This window comes from Medicago truncatula, chromosome 1 (assembly GCF_003473485.1).
Source record: "Medicago truncatula cultivar Jemalong A17 chromosome 1, MtrunA17r5.0-ANR, whole genome shotgun sequence".
NCBI lineage: Eukaryota > Viridiplantae > Streptophyta > Magnoliopsida > Fabales > Fabaceae > Medicago > Medicago truncatula.
Window position 1 is genome coordinate 23,895,527 of NC_053042.1, and position 18,179 is coordinate 23,913,705.

Here is an 18,179-nt window from a genome sequence, read left to right on the forward strand (position 1 = left end):
TTTCACCAGTCGCTCCCGACCAAACGACTCTCACGAGAGGTATCTCTTTGCCTCTCAACGTCTTCACTTTACGATCATCAATCCTCACCGGTAAAGTTTCTACCGTAAGGTTGTCTCTAACTTGCACATCGTCACTCTGGATCACATGAGATGGATCCGGAACATACTTCCGAAGTTGCGACACATGGAAAACGTCGTGCAAATTCGAAAGATGCGGTGGTAAACCCACTGGATAAGCCACCGTTCCAACTCTTTCTGATATTTGATACGGACCAATAAACTTCGGGGTAAACTTCTTTGACTTCAATGCACGTCCTACACCAGTCATAGGAGTGACTCTCAAAAACACGTGGTCTCCTTCCTGAAACTCAAGATCCTTTCTGCACTTATCATGATAACTCTTTTGTCGACTCTGCGACGCTTTCATTTTCTCTTGAATCATCTTAACTTTCTCAGTAGTCTGCTGAACAATCTCTGGTCCTAAGACCACTCTTTCACCTGACTCAAACCAACACAACGAAGTTCTGTATCTCCGGCCATACAAAGCCTCAAAAGGTGCCATTCCAATACTAGAATGATAACTATTATTGTATGTGAACTCGATCAACGGAAGATGACTATCCCAAGTTCCTCCTTGCTCAAGCACACAAACTTTCAACAAATCCTCTAGCGACTGAGTTGTCCTCTCCGACTGTCCATCTGTCTGTGGATGATAAGCCGAACTCAATCTCAACTTCGAACCCAAAGCCTCTTGCAAACTTTTCCAAAATCTAGAAGTAAATCTTGGATCTCTATCTGATACAATGCTCGAAGGAACACCATGTAACCTCACAATCTCCTTGATATAAATCTCTGCCAACTGGGCAACAGGAAAACTAAGATTGATCGGTAGAAAGTGAGCCGACTTCATTAATCGATCAACGATTACGCAAATTGCGTCGTTCCCTCTCAGAGTATTCGGCAAACTCGTCACAAAATCCATGGATATACTATCCCATTTCCATTCTGGCACATCTAAAGATACCATCATACCAGCATATTTCTGATGCTCAATCTTTGACTTCTGACAAACTAAGCAGGAATACACAAACTTTGCCACATCTCGTTTCAAACCAGGCCACCAGAAAATCTTCTTTAAATCATGATACATCTTCGTAGCTCCCGGATGGATACTCAAGCTACTTCTATGACTCTCTTCAAGAATCATCTTCTTAATCTCTTCATTGTCTGGAATACAAATTCTTCCTCGAAATCTCAACACACCTTGATCATCGATTTTAAAATCACTGTCTTCAGTCTGATCTCTAGCAACCAACAAGTCCACAAACTTTACATCAACTCTTTGAGCTTCCTTGATACTTTTCAAAAATTCACTATCAATCTTCAGCATACCCAGTTTCACACTCTGAGGTAACCATTCGCAAACCAAACTCATATCTCTGAACTGTTCAAGTAACTTGAACTCTCTAATCATCAAAGCGGACATATGCAATGTTTTCCTACACAAGGCATCTGCAACAACATTAGCTTTACCTGGATGATAATTCAAACAAAGTCATAATCCTTCAACAATTCAAGCCATCTGCGCTGCCTCATATTCAATTCCTTCTGATCGAACAAATACTTCAAACTCTTGTGATCACTAAACACCTCAAATCTTGAACCATACAAGTAATGTCTCCATATCTTCAATACAAAGACCACAGCCGCCAACTCTAGATCATGCGTCGGGTAATTCTTCTCATGAATTCTCAACTGTCTTGAAGCATAAGCCACCACTTTACCTTCTTGCATAAGTACACCTCCTAAACCCAACTTGGACGCATCACAATACACCACAAAAGGTTCGTCCTCGAAAATTTACAATCGATTAAGCAAACAATTAAGCGAAGAATCGTGGATTTTTAAAAGATTTTCGTTCTCGAAAATTTACCTCAAGCAAACAATTCTGGATAAGACTCCAGCATCTTACTCTCAAGCAAACAATTAAGCGAAGAATCCTGGATTTTTAAAAGATTTTCGTCCTCGAAAATTTACCTCAAGCAAACAATTCTGGATAAGACTCCAGCATCTTACTCTCAAGCTCCCACGTCAAGCTTTGACCAGTCGCTCCCGACCAAACGACTCTCACGAGAGGTATCTCTTTGCTTCTCAACGTCTTCACTTTCCGATCATCAATCCTCACCGGTAAAGTTTCTACCGTAAGGTTGTCTCTAACTTGCACATCGTCACTCTGGATCACATGAGATGGATCCGGAACATACTTCCGAAGTTGCGACACATGGAAAACGTCGTGCAAATTCGAAAGATGCGGTGGTAAACCCACTCGATAAGCCACCGTTCCAACTCTTTCTGATATTTGATACGGACCAATAAACTTTGGGGTAAACTTCTTTGACTTCAATGCACGTCCTACACCAGTCATAGGAGTGACTCTCAAAAACACGTGGTCTCCTTCTTGAAACTCAAGATCCTTTCTGCACTTATCATGATAACTCTTTTTTGTCGACTCTGCGACGCTTTCATTTTCTCTTGAATCATCTTAACTTTCTCAGTAGTCTGCTGAACAATCTCTGGTCCTAAGACCACTCTTTCACCTGACTCAAACCAACACAACGGAGTTCTGTATCTCCGGCCATACAAAGCCTCAAAAGGTGCCATTCCAATACTAGAATGATAACTATTATTGTATGTGAACTCGATCAACGGAAGATGACTATCCCAAGTTCCTCCTTGCTCAAGCACACAAACTTTCAACAAATCCTCTAGCGACTGAGTTGTCCTCTCCGACTGTCCATCTGTCTGTGGATGATAAGCCGAACTCAATCTCAACTTCGAACCCAAAGCCTCTTGCAAACTTTTCCAAAATCTAGAAGTAAATCTTGGATCTCTATCTGATACAATGCTCGAAGGAACACCATGTAACCTCACAATCTCCTTGATATAAATCTCTGCCAACTGGGCAACAGGAAAACTAAGATTGATCGGTAGAAAGTGAGCCGACTTCATTAATCGATCAACGATTACGCAAATTGCGTCGTTCCCTCTCGGAGTATTCGGCAAACTCGTCACAAAATCCATGGATATACTATCCCATTTCCATTCTGGCACATCTAAAGATACCATCATACCAGCATATTTCTGATGCTCAATCTTTGACTTCTGACAAACTAAGTAGGAATACACAAACTTTGCCACATCTCGTTTCAAACCAGACCACCAGAAAATCTTCTTTAAATCATGATACATCTTCGCAGCTCCCGGATGGATACTCAAGCTACTTCTATGACTCTCTTCAAGAATCATCTTCTTAATCTCTTCATTGTCTGGAATACAAATTCTTTCTCGAAATCTCAACACACCTTGATCATCGATTTTAAAATCACTGTCTTCAGTCTGATCTCTAGCAACCAACAAGTCCACAAACTTTACATCAACTCTTTGAGCTTCCTTGATACTTTTCAAAAATTCACTATCAATCTTCAGCATACCCAGTTTCACACTCTGAGGTAACCATTCGCAAACCAAACTCATATCTCTGAACTGTTCAAGTAACTTGAACTCTCTAATCATCAAAGCGGACATATGCAATGTTTTCCTACACAAGGCATCTGCAACAACATTAGCTTTACCTGGATGATAATTCAAACCAAAGTCATAATCCTTCAACAATTCAAGCCATCTGCGCTGCCTCATATTCAATTCCTTCTGATCGAACAAATACTTCAAACTCTTGTGATCACTAAACACCTCAAATCTTGAACCATACAAGTAATGTCTCCATATCTTCAATACAAAGACCACAGCCGCCAACTCTAGATCATGCGTCGGGTAATTCTTCTCATGAATTCTCAACTGTCTTGAAGCATAAGCCACCACTTTACCTTCTTGCATAAGTACACCTCCTAAACCCAACATGGACGCATCACAATACACCACAAAAGGTTCGTCCTCGAAAATTTACAATCGATTAAGCAAACAATTAAGCGAAGAATCGTGGATTTTTAAAAGATTTTCGTCCTCGAAAATTTACCTCAAGCAAACAATTCTGGATAAGACTCCAGCATCTTACTCTCAAGCTCCCACGTCAAGCTTTCACCAGTCGCTCCCGACCAAACGACTCTCACGAGAGGTATCTCTTTGCCTCTCAACGTCTTCACTTTACGATCATCAATCCTCACCGGTAAAGTTTCTACCGTAAGGTTGTCTCTAACTTGCACATCGTCACTCTGGATCATATGAGATGGATCCGGAACATACTTCCGAAGTTGCGACACATGGAAAACGTCGTGCAAATTCGAAAGATGCGGTGGTAAACCCACTCGATAAGCCACCGTTCCAACTCTTTCTGATATTTGATACGGACCAATAAACTTCGGGGTAAACTTCTTTGACTTCAATGCACGTCCTACACCAGCCATAGGAGTGACTCTCAAAAACACGTGGTCTCCTTCCTGAAACTCAAGATCCTTTCTGCACTTATCATGATAACTCTTTTGTCGACTCTGCGACGCTTTCATTTTCTCTTGAATCATCTTAACTTTCTCAGTAGTCTGCTGAACAATCTCTGGTCCTAAGACCACTCTTTCACCTGACTCAAACCAACACAACCGAGTTCTGTATCTCCGGCCATACAAAGCCTCAAAAGGTGCCATTCCAATACTAGAATGATAACTATTATTGTATGTGAACTCGATCAACGGAAGATGACTATCCCAAGTTCCTCCTTGCTCAAGCACACAAACTTTCAACAAATCCTCTAGCGACTGAGTTGTCCTCTCCGACTGTCCATCTGTCTGTGGATGATAAGCCGAACTCAATCTCAACTTCGAACCCAAAGCCTCTTGCAAACTTTTCCAAAATCTAGAAGTAAATCTTGTATCTCTATCTGATACAATGCTCGAAGGAACACCATGTAACCTCACAATCTCCTTGATATAAATCTCTGCCAACTGGGCAACAGGAAAACTAAGATTGATCGGTAGAAAGTGAGCCGACTTCATTAATCGATCAACGATTACGCAAATTGCGTCGTTCCCTCTCGGAGTATTCGGCAAACTCGTCACAAAATCCATGGATATACTATCCCATTTCCATTCTGGCACATTTAAAGATACCATCATACCAGCATATTTCTGATGCTCAATCTTTGACTTCTGACAAACTAAGCAGGAATACACAAACTTTGCCACATCTCGTTTCAAACCAGACCACCAGAAAATCTTCTTTAAATCATGATACATCTTCGTAGCTCCCGGATGGATACTCAAGCTACTTCTATGACTCTCTTCAAGAATCATCTTCTTAATCTCTTCATTGTCTGGAATACAAATTCTTCCTCGAAATCTCAACACACCTTGATCATCGATTTTAAAATCACTGTCTTCAGTCTGATCTCTAGCAACCAACAAGTCCACAAACTTTAGATCAACTCTTTGAGCTTCCTTGATACTTTTCAAAAATTCACTATCAATCTTCAGCATACCCAGTTTCACACTCTGAGGTAACCATTCGCAAACCAAACTCATATCTCTGAACTGTTCAAGTAACTTGAACTCTCTAATCATCAAAGCGGACATATGCAATGTTTTCCTACACAAGGCATCTGCAACAACATTAGCTTTACCTGGATGATAATTCAAACCAAAGTCATAATCCTTCAACAATTCGAGCCATCTGCGCTGCCTCATATTCAATTCCTTCTGATCGAACAAATACTTCAAACTCTTGTGATCACTAAACACCTCAAATCTTGAACCATACAAGTAATGTCTCCATATCTTCAATACAAAGACCACAGCTGCCAACTCTAGATCATGCATCGGGTAATTCTTCTCATGAATTCTCAACTGTCTTGAAGCATAAGCCACCACTTTACCTTCTTGCATAAGTACACCTCCTAAACCCAACTTGGACGCATCACAATACACCACAAAAGGTTCGTCCTCGAAAATTTACAATCGATTAAGCAAACAATTAAGCGAAGAATCGTGGATTTTTAAAAGATTTTCGTCCTCGAAAATTTACCTCAAGCAAACAATTCTGGATAAGACTCCAGCATCTTACTCTCAAGCAAACAATTAAGCGAAGAATCGTGGATTTTTAAAAGATTTTCGTCCTCGAAAATTTACCTTAAGGAAACAATTCTGGATAAGACTCCAGCATCTTACTCTCAAGCTCCCACGTCAAGCTTTCACCAGTCGCTCCCGACCAAACGACTCTCACGAGAGGTATCTCTTTGCCTCTCAACGTCTTCACTTTACGATCATCAATCCTCACCGGTAAAGTTTCTACCGTAAGGTTGTCTCTAACTTGCACATCGTCACTCTGGATCACATGAGATGGATCCGGAACATACTTCCGAAGTTGCGACACATGGAAAACGTCGTGCAAATTCGAAAGATGCGGTGGTAAACCCACTCGATAAGCCACCGTTCCAACTCTTTCTGATATTTGATACGGACCTGTCATACCCCAAATTTTGACCACTTTTCTCTATTCTTACCCATTTTATTCGTATTTTTAAAGTCGGGAATTTTCGTCGTTTCAGACGAAATTTTGGCAAGGAGGTTACTTTGAAGTACCTCATTTTTGATTCCGAGTCGGACCCTCTTTTCTCTTTTTATTTTCTTTCCATCTTTTATTAATTTTAATTTTAAGATTAGTTACTTTTTTTATATTTAATAATTTTTATTTTCCATCTTTTAATTTTATTTTTCTTTACATGATTTAGTTTAATTTGTTTTATTTTATTTCGTATTAGATTTATTTTATTTTTATTTTATTTCTTTTTAATTAATTAGTGTAAAAAGAAAAAAACAAAGTGTCAATAGGTCCAAAATAAAATGTACAAGGTCTAAAAAAAATTTCAAGTCAAGTGTCAACTTTAACATTCCTTTTCCAAAATTCACCATAATTGTCCATCATTTCCATTAAACCATTTTTCCTTTTTTCATCAACCTCCTCACCTATAAATAGAGCCCTCATACCACACAATTACACACACCAAAAAGTTCTCTTGAGTTGTCAAAGAACTTTTCTCTCTTCTCCCTATTTAGCTTGTGTTAACGAGCTATTCTTTTCTTCTCCCTTTTTTTTCTGTCCCTTCGGAATAAGTCCCTTCGGAATTTTATCCTTTCGGTAGTCCATTTCTTTTATTTTCTTGCATTTTTATTTCTTTTTAGCATTTTTACATTTGATTTTATTTCTATTTAGCACTTTAATTATTGTTATTTATTTTCCAGCAATTAGAATGTATTTAGGTCCAATGTAAATATAAATGAGAAAAGTGTGTGGGTGTGTGTGTCCTTTTATTTCCTTACCGCCTTAGATATATCCAAAAAATGCAAACAAATTAGATTAGGGATTTTGTGGTGATCCAACGTCACTACAAAAATCCACGCGCTTTTATTTTTATTGCTCCGTTAGTTTAATTTTCATTTATTATTCAAAAACAACAAAAACATGCAAAACTCCAAAAATATTTTCTTAATAAACCTTGGTTTGTAACCCAAGTGTCTTTCCTTTTTATTTTCTTAATCAAATGCTTAATTGAATTAATATTCATATTAGACTTGATTTTCTTGTAATTAAAATGTGAACAACCTCACCTTATTTTTTCTCTCATGCCTTGAGGCCTCTTTCTTTTCTTAAAACCCATTTTCAAAAATCTTAAAATCAACCTAACCCACCAAAGAAATTTTTGAGGTGAACTACATTGGTTTTGATCCCTTTTCTTTAAGGGTATGTAGGCATAGGATTTTTATCCTTCCAAATCAAATAAAAATAACCAAAAACATACTTCTTCTTCCTCCATTCTTTCACTTAGATTTTTAGATAATAATTTTCAAATAAGCAAATCAATTTAGCACAAGATAAATTAGGTAAGAGGTTCCTACGGAATACCGTAGATGCTTAGGGTGCTAGCACCTTCCCTTCGCATAACCAACCCCCGAATCCAAAGTCTCGATAAGGGTTTTTACTCATTTTTTCCCTTCCCACGAATAAAAATCGAGAGTTCAAAGATTGACGATTCAAATCAATTAATGGTTTGATATCCGAAAATCACGAGCACAGGACCAATAAACTTCGGGGTAAACTTCTTTGACTTCAATGCACGTCCTACACCAGTCATAGGAGTGACTCTCAAAAACACGTGGTCTCCTTCCTGAAACTCAAGATCCTTTCTGCACTTATCATGATAACTCTTTTGTCGACTCTGCGACGCTTTCATTTTCTCTTGAATCATCTTAACTTTCTCAGTAGTCTGCTGAACAATCTCTGGTCCTAAGACCACTCTTTCACCTGACTCAAACCAACACAACGGAGTTCTGTATCTCCGGCCATACAAAGCCTCAAAAGGTGCCATTCCAATACTAGAATGATAACTATTATTGTATGTGAACTCGATCAACGGAAGATGACTATCCCAAGTTCCTCCTTGCTCAAGCACACAAACTTTCAACAAATCCTCTAGCGACTGAGTTGTCCTCTCCGACTGTCCATCTGTCTGTGGATGATAAGCCGAACTCAATCTCAACTTCGAACCCAAAGCCTCTTGCAAACTTTTCCAAAATCTAGAAGTAAATCTTGGATCTCTATCTGATACAATGCTCGAAGGAACACCATGTAACCTCACAATCTCCTTGATATAAATCTCTGCCAACTGGGCAACAGGAAAACTAAGATTGATCGGTAGAAAGTGAGCCGACTTCATTAAACGATCAACGATTACGCAAATTGCGTCGTTCCCTCTCGGAGTATTCGGCAAACTCGTCACAAAATCCATGGATATACTATCCCATTTCCATTCTGGCACATCTAAAGATACCATCATACCAGCATATTTCTGATGCTCAATCTTTGACTTCTGACAAACTAAGCAGGAATACACAAACTTTGCCACATCTCGTTTCAAACCAGACCACCAGAAAATCTTCTTTAAATCATGATACATCTTCGTAGCTCCCGGATGGATACTCAAGCTACTTCTATAACTCTCTTCAAGAATCATCTTCTTAATCTCTTCATTGTCTGGAATACAAATTCTTCCTCGAAATCTCAACACACCTTGATCATCGATTTTAAAATCACTATCTTCAGTCTGATCTCTAGCAACCAACAAGTCCACAAACTTTACATCAACTCTTTGAGCTTCCTTGATACTTTTCAAAAATTCACTATCAATCTTCAGCATACCCAGTTTCACACTCTGAGGTAACCATTCGCAAACCAAACTCATATCTCTGAACTGTTCAAGTAACTTGAACTCTCTAATCATCAAAGCGGACATATGCAATGTTTTCCTACATAAGGCATCTGCAACAACATTAGCTTTACCTGGATGATAATTCAAACCAAAGTCATAATCCTTCAACAATTCAAGCCATCTGCGCTGCCTCATATTCAATTCCTTCTGATCGAACAAATACTTCAAACTCTTGTGATCACTAAACACCTCAAATCTTGAACCATACAAGTAATGTCTCCATATCTTCAATACAAAGACCACAGCCGCCAACTCTAGATCATGCGTCGGGTAATTCTTCTCATGAATTCTCAACTGTCTTGAAGCATAAGCCACCACTTTACCTTCTTGCATAAGTACACCTCCTAAACCCAACTTGGATGCATCACAATACACCACAAAAGGTTCATCGGACTTAGGCAAAATTAAAACTGGAGCAGTCGTCAAACGCTTCTTCAATTCACTGAAACTGTTCTCACAATGAACATCCCACACAAAAGCTTTACCTTTACAAGTCAACTATTGATAATCAATACATAACCTCATACTACTATCTTTCTTCTTTACTAGTAAAACCGGCGCTCCCCAAGGTGAAACACTTGGTCTAACAAATTTCTTCTCAAGCAAATCTTCCAACTGTTTCTTCAACTCAGATAATTCGGAAGCAGACATACGATAAGGTGCCATCGACACCGGCTTCGTTCCAGGAACAAGATCAATAGAAAACTGAACTTCCCTCTCTGGAGGCACATCAGGAATTTCATCTGGAAAAACTTCAGGAAAATCGCATACCACTTGTAGCTTATCAATCACTGCTTGATTCTCAATAGATAAAGAAGCCATTAAAGAAAACATCAAAATGTCATCACGTTCCATTTGCTTCAGCTGCTTAGTAGATAAGAACTCTGCACCACTTTCCTCTTCGGCGGAAGAGAAATACACTGACTTGCTAAAACAATTAATATGAACATGGTTGTACTCCAACCAATTCATACCCAGAATCACATCCCTACCGCTCAAAGGTAGACAAACTAAATCTATTTCAAAATCACGACCAAACATAGACAAAGGACAACGCAAACATACGAGAGAAGTAGTCACCGAACCCTTAGCTGGAGTTTCAACGACCATCTCTCCATTCATATCAGACAAATCAAGACTCAAAGCAGAAACACAATCGAAAGCAATAAAGCAATGAGTAGCACCGGTATCAATAATAGCAACTAAATGAGTATTATTAATATAGCAAGTACCTCTAATCAAACGATCCTCATCCTCTGTCTGAGTACTAGTCAAAGCAAAAACCCTACCAGTAGTCGGCGCCCTCTTAGGCTGAGTACACTGTGAACTAATGTGACCCTCTTCATTGCAGTTAAAACACACAATGTCCTTACGCTTGCAATCAGCTACGATATGACCCCTCTTGCCACACCGGACACATTTCTTAATCTCTTCAGGACAAACATTACTCTTGTGGCCTTTCCCGCCACAGTTGAAACAAACAATCTCCGAAGGAGCATCCTTCTTCTTAGGCCGCCTATCATCGACCATTCTCTGCTTGCCCTTATCAGCAGGGGCACTATAAGGCTTAGGGCGACTCTGCTAGCCCTTAGTCTTCCTCTCATTAACAACCTTGTAATGAGCTCTGGTATCCTCTTCGTAGATCCTACAGCTGTTCACCAAATCAGGGAAAACTCGGAGTTGTTGGTATCCGATCGCCCTCTTGATGTCGGGCCTCAAACCATTCTCGAACTTGATGCATTTCGAGAACTCAGCATTCTCAGCAGTATAGTGTGGGTAGAACTTTGCCAACTCCATGAACTTGGCAGCATACTCTATCACAGACATGTTTCCTTGCTTCAGCTCAAGGAATTCGATCTCCTTCTTCCCGCGAACATCTTCCAGAAAGTATCTTCTCAGGAACTCTCTCCGGAACACAGCCCAAGTCAAAACAGCTCCTTCTTGCCCAAGGGTAGGTAGAAGGCTAACCCACCAGTCATCAGCTTCCTTAGCTAGCTGATGAGTACCAAACCGTGTAACAGCCCGATTTTTAGCTAGTTTTATTTAATTACTTTTATTATGTGATTATTTGTGATTGTGTGTATTTTATTGTCATCGGGTGCATTTAAGGGGATTACCGTATTAGAAGGGTATTTTGGTCATTTGGCGAATAAGGGTAGAATGGTAATTTGGTAAGAATTATTTTATTAATCACTGAGAACCCTTATTTTACTAAGTTACTAGTGTAGTAATTAGTTTTTACCGTTAGTAACCGTTGGTTATATTTTACCGTCGTTAGTAATTACCGTCGAGTGTATAGAAACTTTTGAATTGTGTTAGAATGGGTTAGGCCCATTAGCATTTTGAGTTAAGCCCATTAAGGGGGATAACACTAGGGTTGTCTTAGAATTGTATTCATTTTCACAAAACAATTTTCATAGAGAGAAGGAGAGGTAGAGAGAGAAGAGGAGAAGAGAACAACAAGAGGGTTGAAGGGAAGCTTTAGGAATCAAGTGGGTGACCTAGGAGCTGAATTGAAGCTAGGATTAAGGATAATCAACTTCAAAGGTAAGGGGGTTAGTTATTATCATAATCATGTGTAATTTTACATTTTCTCATGTTGTATGAAAATGGGTTGATGAACAATTCATGCTAAATTCGTGCTCTTGCTGTGATGTTATGTTTGTATGCATGAATTGATGTTAGTTTTATAATTGTTGGTGAAATTACATGTTCATATATGCAAAAATGATAAGTTATGAAGATTCTGCTAAAGTGGTGAATTTCTCCTAAGTTGTTGTTAATTTAAGTTGTGATTCTTGTTCAAATGATGTTATTTGATATTATGATTGATGAATAATTGCTTGGGTATGCATATTCATGGATTGATGATGAGAATTTGAATTGTGTTGGTGTTTTGGTGAAAATGAAGAGTTAGCTCAAATGTCAAGTGTTTTCAAGTTTGATTGTGTCTTTGTAAGTCTTTTTAGTCATATTGACCTATAAACATGTTCTGGAAACACATTTGGGCATTGAGGGATCAAAATTTGGGTTTTGGGGTGAAAAATGGTTCAAACCCGTGAAAAATTATGCAGAAATGATGACTGTTCGCTTAAGCGAACCGGAAGCGAGCTGTAAGCGAACAACTACTGTAAGCAGTTCGCTTAAGCGAAGAATCGTGGATTTTTAGAACTTGAGATATGATTAAATTACTACACATGGGTCATGTGGATTTTTGTGAAAACTTATCATAACTTTCTCTATGAGCCGTGGAACTTTTCCAAACTTGATATTATGTTTAATGAAGTACTTAGAGTGAATAATTGAGTATGCATTTATGTATTTGGGAATGTGAATGTGATGATGGTTTAAGAAATATTTCGGGCGGAGTTGAATCGGTGAAAACGGGTTTTGAGCTAAATGTCGTTTTGTCTTGGTTTTTCTCATACGAACTTAAGCTATCCTTTGAACTAATTTCTAATAGTTTGTAAGTGGCTTGAGTCCTTGACTACATGATTGATTAAGATTGAATTGTAGGATTTCAAACTTAAATAAGTTGCCTAGCTTTAAAAATTGTCAATGTTGGCCGTTTGCCACATGATTTAGATTTTTGTTGGAAATGTTTCTTAAGCAAATTGTCTTGTGAGTTATTGAGATTATTCTTGTATGACTAAGTGAAGTTGTATGAATGAATGATTGTATTGAATATGATGTTTATCATGAGATGTGTATGCTATCTTACTTAGAATGTAAGGAATGCTTGAATGGTGAAACTACATGTGATAGTTGATGTTGAATGGTTATATGTCGGATATGATATTTGTCATGAGATGTTGTATGTTCTCTTACTTGGGATATGAGAATTGTTTGGAATGGTGAAAATATATGATATAGTTGATGTTGAATGACATTGTTGATTATTGATAATCATGTTGATGTGTGATGGTGAATACTATGATTTATTTGTGTGGGCATGTTTTCTTGATAATGCAATGTTGTGGAGATAATCAATATAATTGGGTGTCGTCCTATATATTGAGTTGAGATTGTGAATTGTTGTCGCATTATCGAGTTCTTGCTGTTAAAGGGATGACTCTTTTACTTCGAGATTATTGTAAGGCAGAGGTGAGCCTTACATGCGATGTTGACTTGTCCATCGGAGGTGAAGACCTTGTTGAGATTTGGTACCACATGCATTTATGTGTCCATAAGTGCATATCATAGCATGAGTCTTATGTGAAATATGTGATTGGTGATGAATTGAGATGAATGATTATTGATGATGTTTGTGATTGACGATTGTGAATGAATATTTGTGAATTGATAATTGTTCATGAATTATGATAATGATTGTTCATGACTTTTGATTGGTGATTGTTCATGATGTATATGATCGGTGATTGTTCATGATGTATATGATTGGTGATTGTTCATGATGTATATGATCGGTGATTGTTCATGATGTATATGATTGGTGATCGTGTATGAATGACTGTGAATTGATATTTATTTATGATACAAGTAATTGGTGATTGTTCATGAAATGTGATTAATGATTATTCATGATAAACGTGATTGGTGATTGTGAATGAATAATTGTAAATTGATAATTGTTCATATGATTGACGAATATTGATGTGAGATATCGGGGTGTGATGTAAGTATTAATGTGTAATTATTATTGATCAAGTGCATGATGTTTAAATTGAAATATTCATGTTAACTGTTATTTGGATTATAATAATGTAATACTTACCCCCAGTGGATCTGTTATGGACCGCCTGCCTATCTGTATGGATCGGTAGACGTTGTGCAGGATTAGATGCTTGGTGAGTTCTTGTGCTTGGTGGATATCTGGAGCTTTCTCCGATATCGGTGTTTAGATGTTTAGTCGGCTCTGATCTAGGCTTAGTTGTGTCAGTCTAGATTATCTTTTACTTTGGTTTTGTTATGTTTGGAGATTACCCGTTTGTTGGGATTTTTGAGATGCATCTATGTTGATGTAATTTATTTATTCTTAACATGTATATTTGAATTTACTCTGGTTTATATTCCGCTGCGACTGTTGAGGTTTATATACATGTTTATTGGGTTTTGAATTTTGAATGTGGCGTAGCCTCTATTTCTTGAATAAATGTATTATTCGCATGTTTAATTGCTTTAATAGAAGTAGGGTGTTACAAACCGCACTTTCAGATCTTCAGTGCACTGCATAACACGGAAGATCCTCTCAATCTCTTTAAGCCACGTCTGGGCTCCATCAGGGTCATATCTTCCTTTGAAAGTTGGAGGGTTCTTCTTCATGAAAGTCTCCAACATCCTCGTCTCAGCATTCGCACCAGCACTTGCGTTAGGTTGTTGTCCCACAGCTTGGGCAACAACTTGTAGAGCAGCAGCTAACGCAGCATCGTTCCTTCCAGCCATTTATGATATTCTACAACAAGTAGCAACAACAACATAAGATAGTAATACAAATATTACTAAGACTCGACAAGACTCTTCTAATTGACCGGACAGACCGACCTACTCTGATACCAATTGTAACACCCCGTTTTCCCAACATAAAAATTTCATAAACATTTATCAGAGTAAACAGCATAAACAAACGGGACATCACATTTAACATAATCCAAAACAGTTAAATAACAATTTAACCAAATATCTTAAACATTGCAACGGAAATTATTTCATAATCCATAAAACGCTTTGGCACGCAGGCCCCATCAAAGTATTTCAAAAGTTAAACAATCTTATAAAAATAACATAAATGTTTCACGTAATAGAATGAAGCATGCATATCAAAACCCCATCCCGTTACGTATCAGAGCGACCTAGACGACACAGTGAGGCAAGGCCACTCACAACAGCAAACTGCACACTAAGCACGATCACCTGCAAGTTACCCATACGAAGGGCAACATTTTCAAGCAGAAGGGGTGAGATTTCATAACAAAATAATGTTAATCAATGTAATTTGAATCATAAATTAACATTAACATCATAATCAATCTTAAACAACTTTGCATATTTGATAAACAGTTATCACATATTCAATCATCATCAACAACATAGCATCATAGACACGACAATGCGACAATGCTCTTAGACTCCTTATATGCATGTGGTACCAATCGTCATCATAAGTATTAATATACTTTAAACGTGCGGAGGACAAAGCTCCTAATAAATCGTGCGGAGGACAAAGCTCGTAATAGTCGTGGTGAGGACTAAGCTCAATGAATGCTAATGCATGGACTCTTATCAACAAATCACCGTAGTCATCATATCAATATGCATCCAATAATTTGGAGCTAAACGTCATCTTATTCATCATATATAGACATTATGCACTTAGTTAAATAACAGCAGCAGCATAGTCAAGTCACACAACAACAGGATGATATCATTATATCAATTACAATTCAATGGCATCATAATATTTAATTCATATCTTACATAATGCATAGTACATTAATCATGCTCAATTAATATCGACATAACTTAAACCGCTTTACAGATTGCATTAAACATCGTCATTAGGTCTCATTACCAATTAGGGATTCACTCTTGATCAAAACGTGCGACACAGATCGCACAAACACTCAAGACACTCCAATCTGGAAGTGCTCGCGAGGCGAGAGTTCCTACTCGCCATGGCGAGTACCAGTCAATTTCCAAACTAATGGTGTTCTAGGTTCAATGGCACTCAAGGTCCAACTAAAAAGTCGAAATTGCAAAATCCTACATGCTCTCTGCCTTAGCTCGCTATGGCGAGTAAGGTTGCTCGCCGTGGCGAGCTGCATTGCACAACTCGCGAGGCGAGGGAAAAGGGTTCGTGAGGCGAGCGATGAATGTTCATCACTCGCGAGGCGAAACTCATAACTCGCCGTGGCGAGCGATGAATTTCGCTACGGCCAGACCTGCTATTTCCACAAAAATTCGACGATTCTCATGGTTCTAAGCCTAATACTGATTCCAAAGTTCGTCCTAAACATTATCTAAGGTCTAGGAACACTTTCTACATCAATTTAATCAATTCCTACCGTTTGATCATCAATTCTAGGGATTTGACCTAGTTTTCGTTTTCTCCAATTCAATCCTAATTCTTGCTAACTAATCATCAGAATTATCATCAATTACCATTACTGAGTTATTAGTCTCACCCTTACCTGGTTATGAAGAAATCGCAGCTCTCTCTTTGATCTCCTCCCTTCTAAGCTTTTTCTCCCTTTTCCAAAAGTTTTCACGGACAATTAGGTCTTTCCTATTTATATCTCTTCCTAATTACTTATCTTATCTCACTTTCTCCCCCAAAACTATCTAAAATATCAAAAGAGCCCCAAACTAAATATTTTTCATATTTCTATTTTCTTATCAAATCTTATTTTATTTAACAATAAAATAAGCCTCATTATCTTATCAAAACACATCAAATTATCCAAATCAACTTAAATCATCAAAACATATCAAAATCATGCATATATTATATAAATATAATATAATCGCCTAAACTCAATTAATTAAACAATTAAACGAAAGTGGGCGTTACACAACTCGCGAGGCGAATGAAAATTGCTCGCGAGACGAGCGATGAAGTTCATCACTCACGAGGCGAGGATCATCCCTCGCGAGGGCGAGCGATGAATTCATTCTCGGGCAGAATGCAGATTTTTACGAAAAATCCACCTAATCACATGGTTCAAAGCTTAAAACTGATTCTAAACATCATCCTATGGATTATCTAAGGTATGTATACACTTTCTACATCAATTCTACAAATTTCCATCATCTAATCCTCAATTATCACTTTTAACCCTAATTTCCAATTCTCAAAAACTAATCCTACAACTTGTTAAATCTAATCATCAGAATTATAGACTTAAGAAAATTGAATGTTAGTCTCACCCTTACCTTAACAATCGAAATCGGCAGCCTCTCTTGGTTCTCTTCTCTTTTCTTGACTTTTCTCCCTTTTCTCCAAAAGTGAACGTACGTGAAAATAATTCTAAACCTATTTTCTCCGATTTATCTCTTCCCATCTATTTTATCTTATTTCCTCTTTTTCTCACAAAACTCTCTAAATTCTCAAAACAACCCCTCATCTCAATATTTGTTTTATTTTCAAATCTTATTCTATTAAATAATAAAATAAGACCTCTCAAATAATATAACACACATCACATAATCATTTAAATCACATCAATCAAATAAATCATATAAATCATCTTAATAAACGCTAAACTCAACAAAATAATTAAATAATCAAAGAGGGCGTTACAACCACGAAGAATACTCAAGTGGAAGGTGCGTAAAACGCGATTCCCGATGCGCGTGTCGGCCACGAAGTTGACATGTGGAAAAGAAAACTGAATAGTTATCACGTCAAGAACGTTCCGGTTTGAGGCATTAAACACCAACTACTCCCACTAACTGGCCATAAGCACCATCATCTTTAAGTAGAGAATGGCTAAATTACCCTTCTTGAGTAAAGGCCTTTGAAAGCTCCAACACTAGTGAGTGCCCGATAGAACGCCACTTACAACTAAAAGCCATTATGCCTTAAAGACATCAACGACTTGGGGGGCAACTGTTCTGGACCGGCAAGAAGGCCAATCTGATACTAACACGTGGACTAAACGACCACCGCCTTAAGGCTCGATGCCTTAAGAAATACGTCAATATTAGTGCACCATGCAACACTAAAGCACGCCTCCGCGCGACAATCACCATACACGTGTCCTCTAATCGTTCCCTAATCACACACGCAAAACCCAGAGACAGTTATTTCTCAGGCGTGTCTATGTATGGGTGACTTAACTTCACCCTCAAGGTACAATTCACTTTACACAACACTTTCTACAAACTGTTTCTCAGTTCCATTACTGACTTGATCGTTGGAGTGCTAACGTGCCTGCAGGCACTTTTCGTCCAA

At 38.1% G+C, this 18,179-nt stretch overlaps 1 protein-coding gene across 1 annotated transcript in view; it reads right to left on the minus strand.

Annotated features, from left to right (window-relative positions):
• Positions 1 to 6,144: 6,144 nt before the first annotated feature.
• Positions 6,145 to 18,179, minus strand: part of LOC120578169 (uncharacterized) — a gene marked incomplete at its 3' end in the record, with an annotated part of 37,056 nt that continues 25,021 nt past the window's right edge. The window contains exons 3-4 of the mRNA XM_039830480.1: positions 8,080 to 8,164; positions 6,145 to 6,464 (exon numbers count right to left, since the gene is read on the minus strand). Coding sequence (XP_039686414.1) covers positions 6,145 to 6,464; positions 8,080 to 8,164 — 405 coding nt within the window. The remainder of the gene's footprint in view (positions 6,465 to 8,079; positions 8,165 to 18,179) is intronic.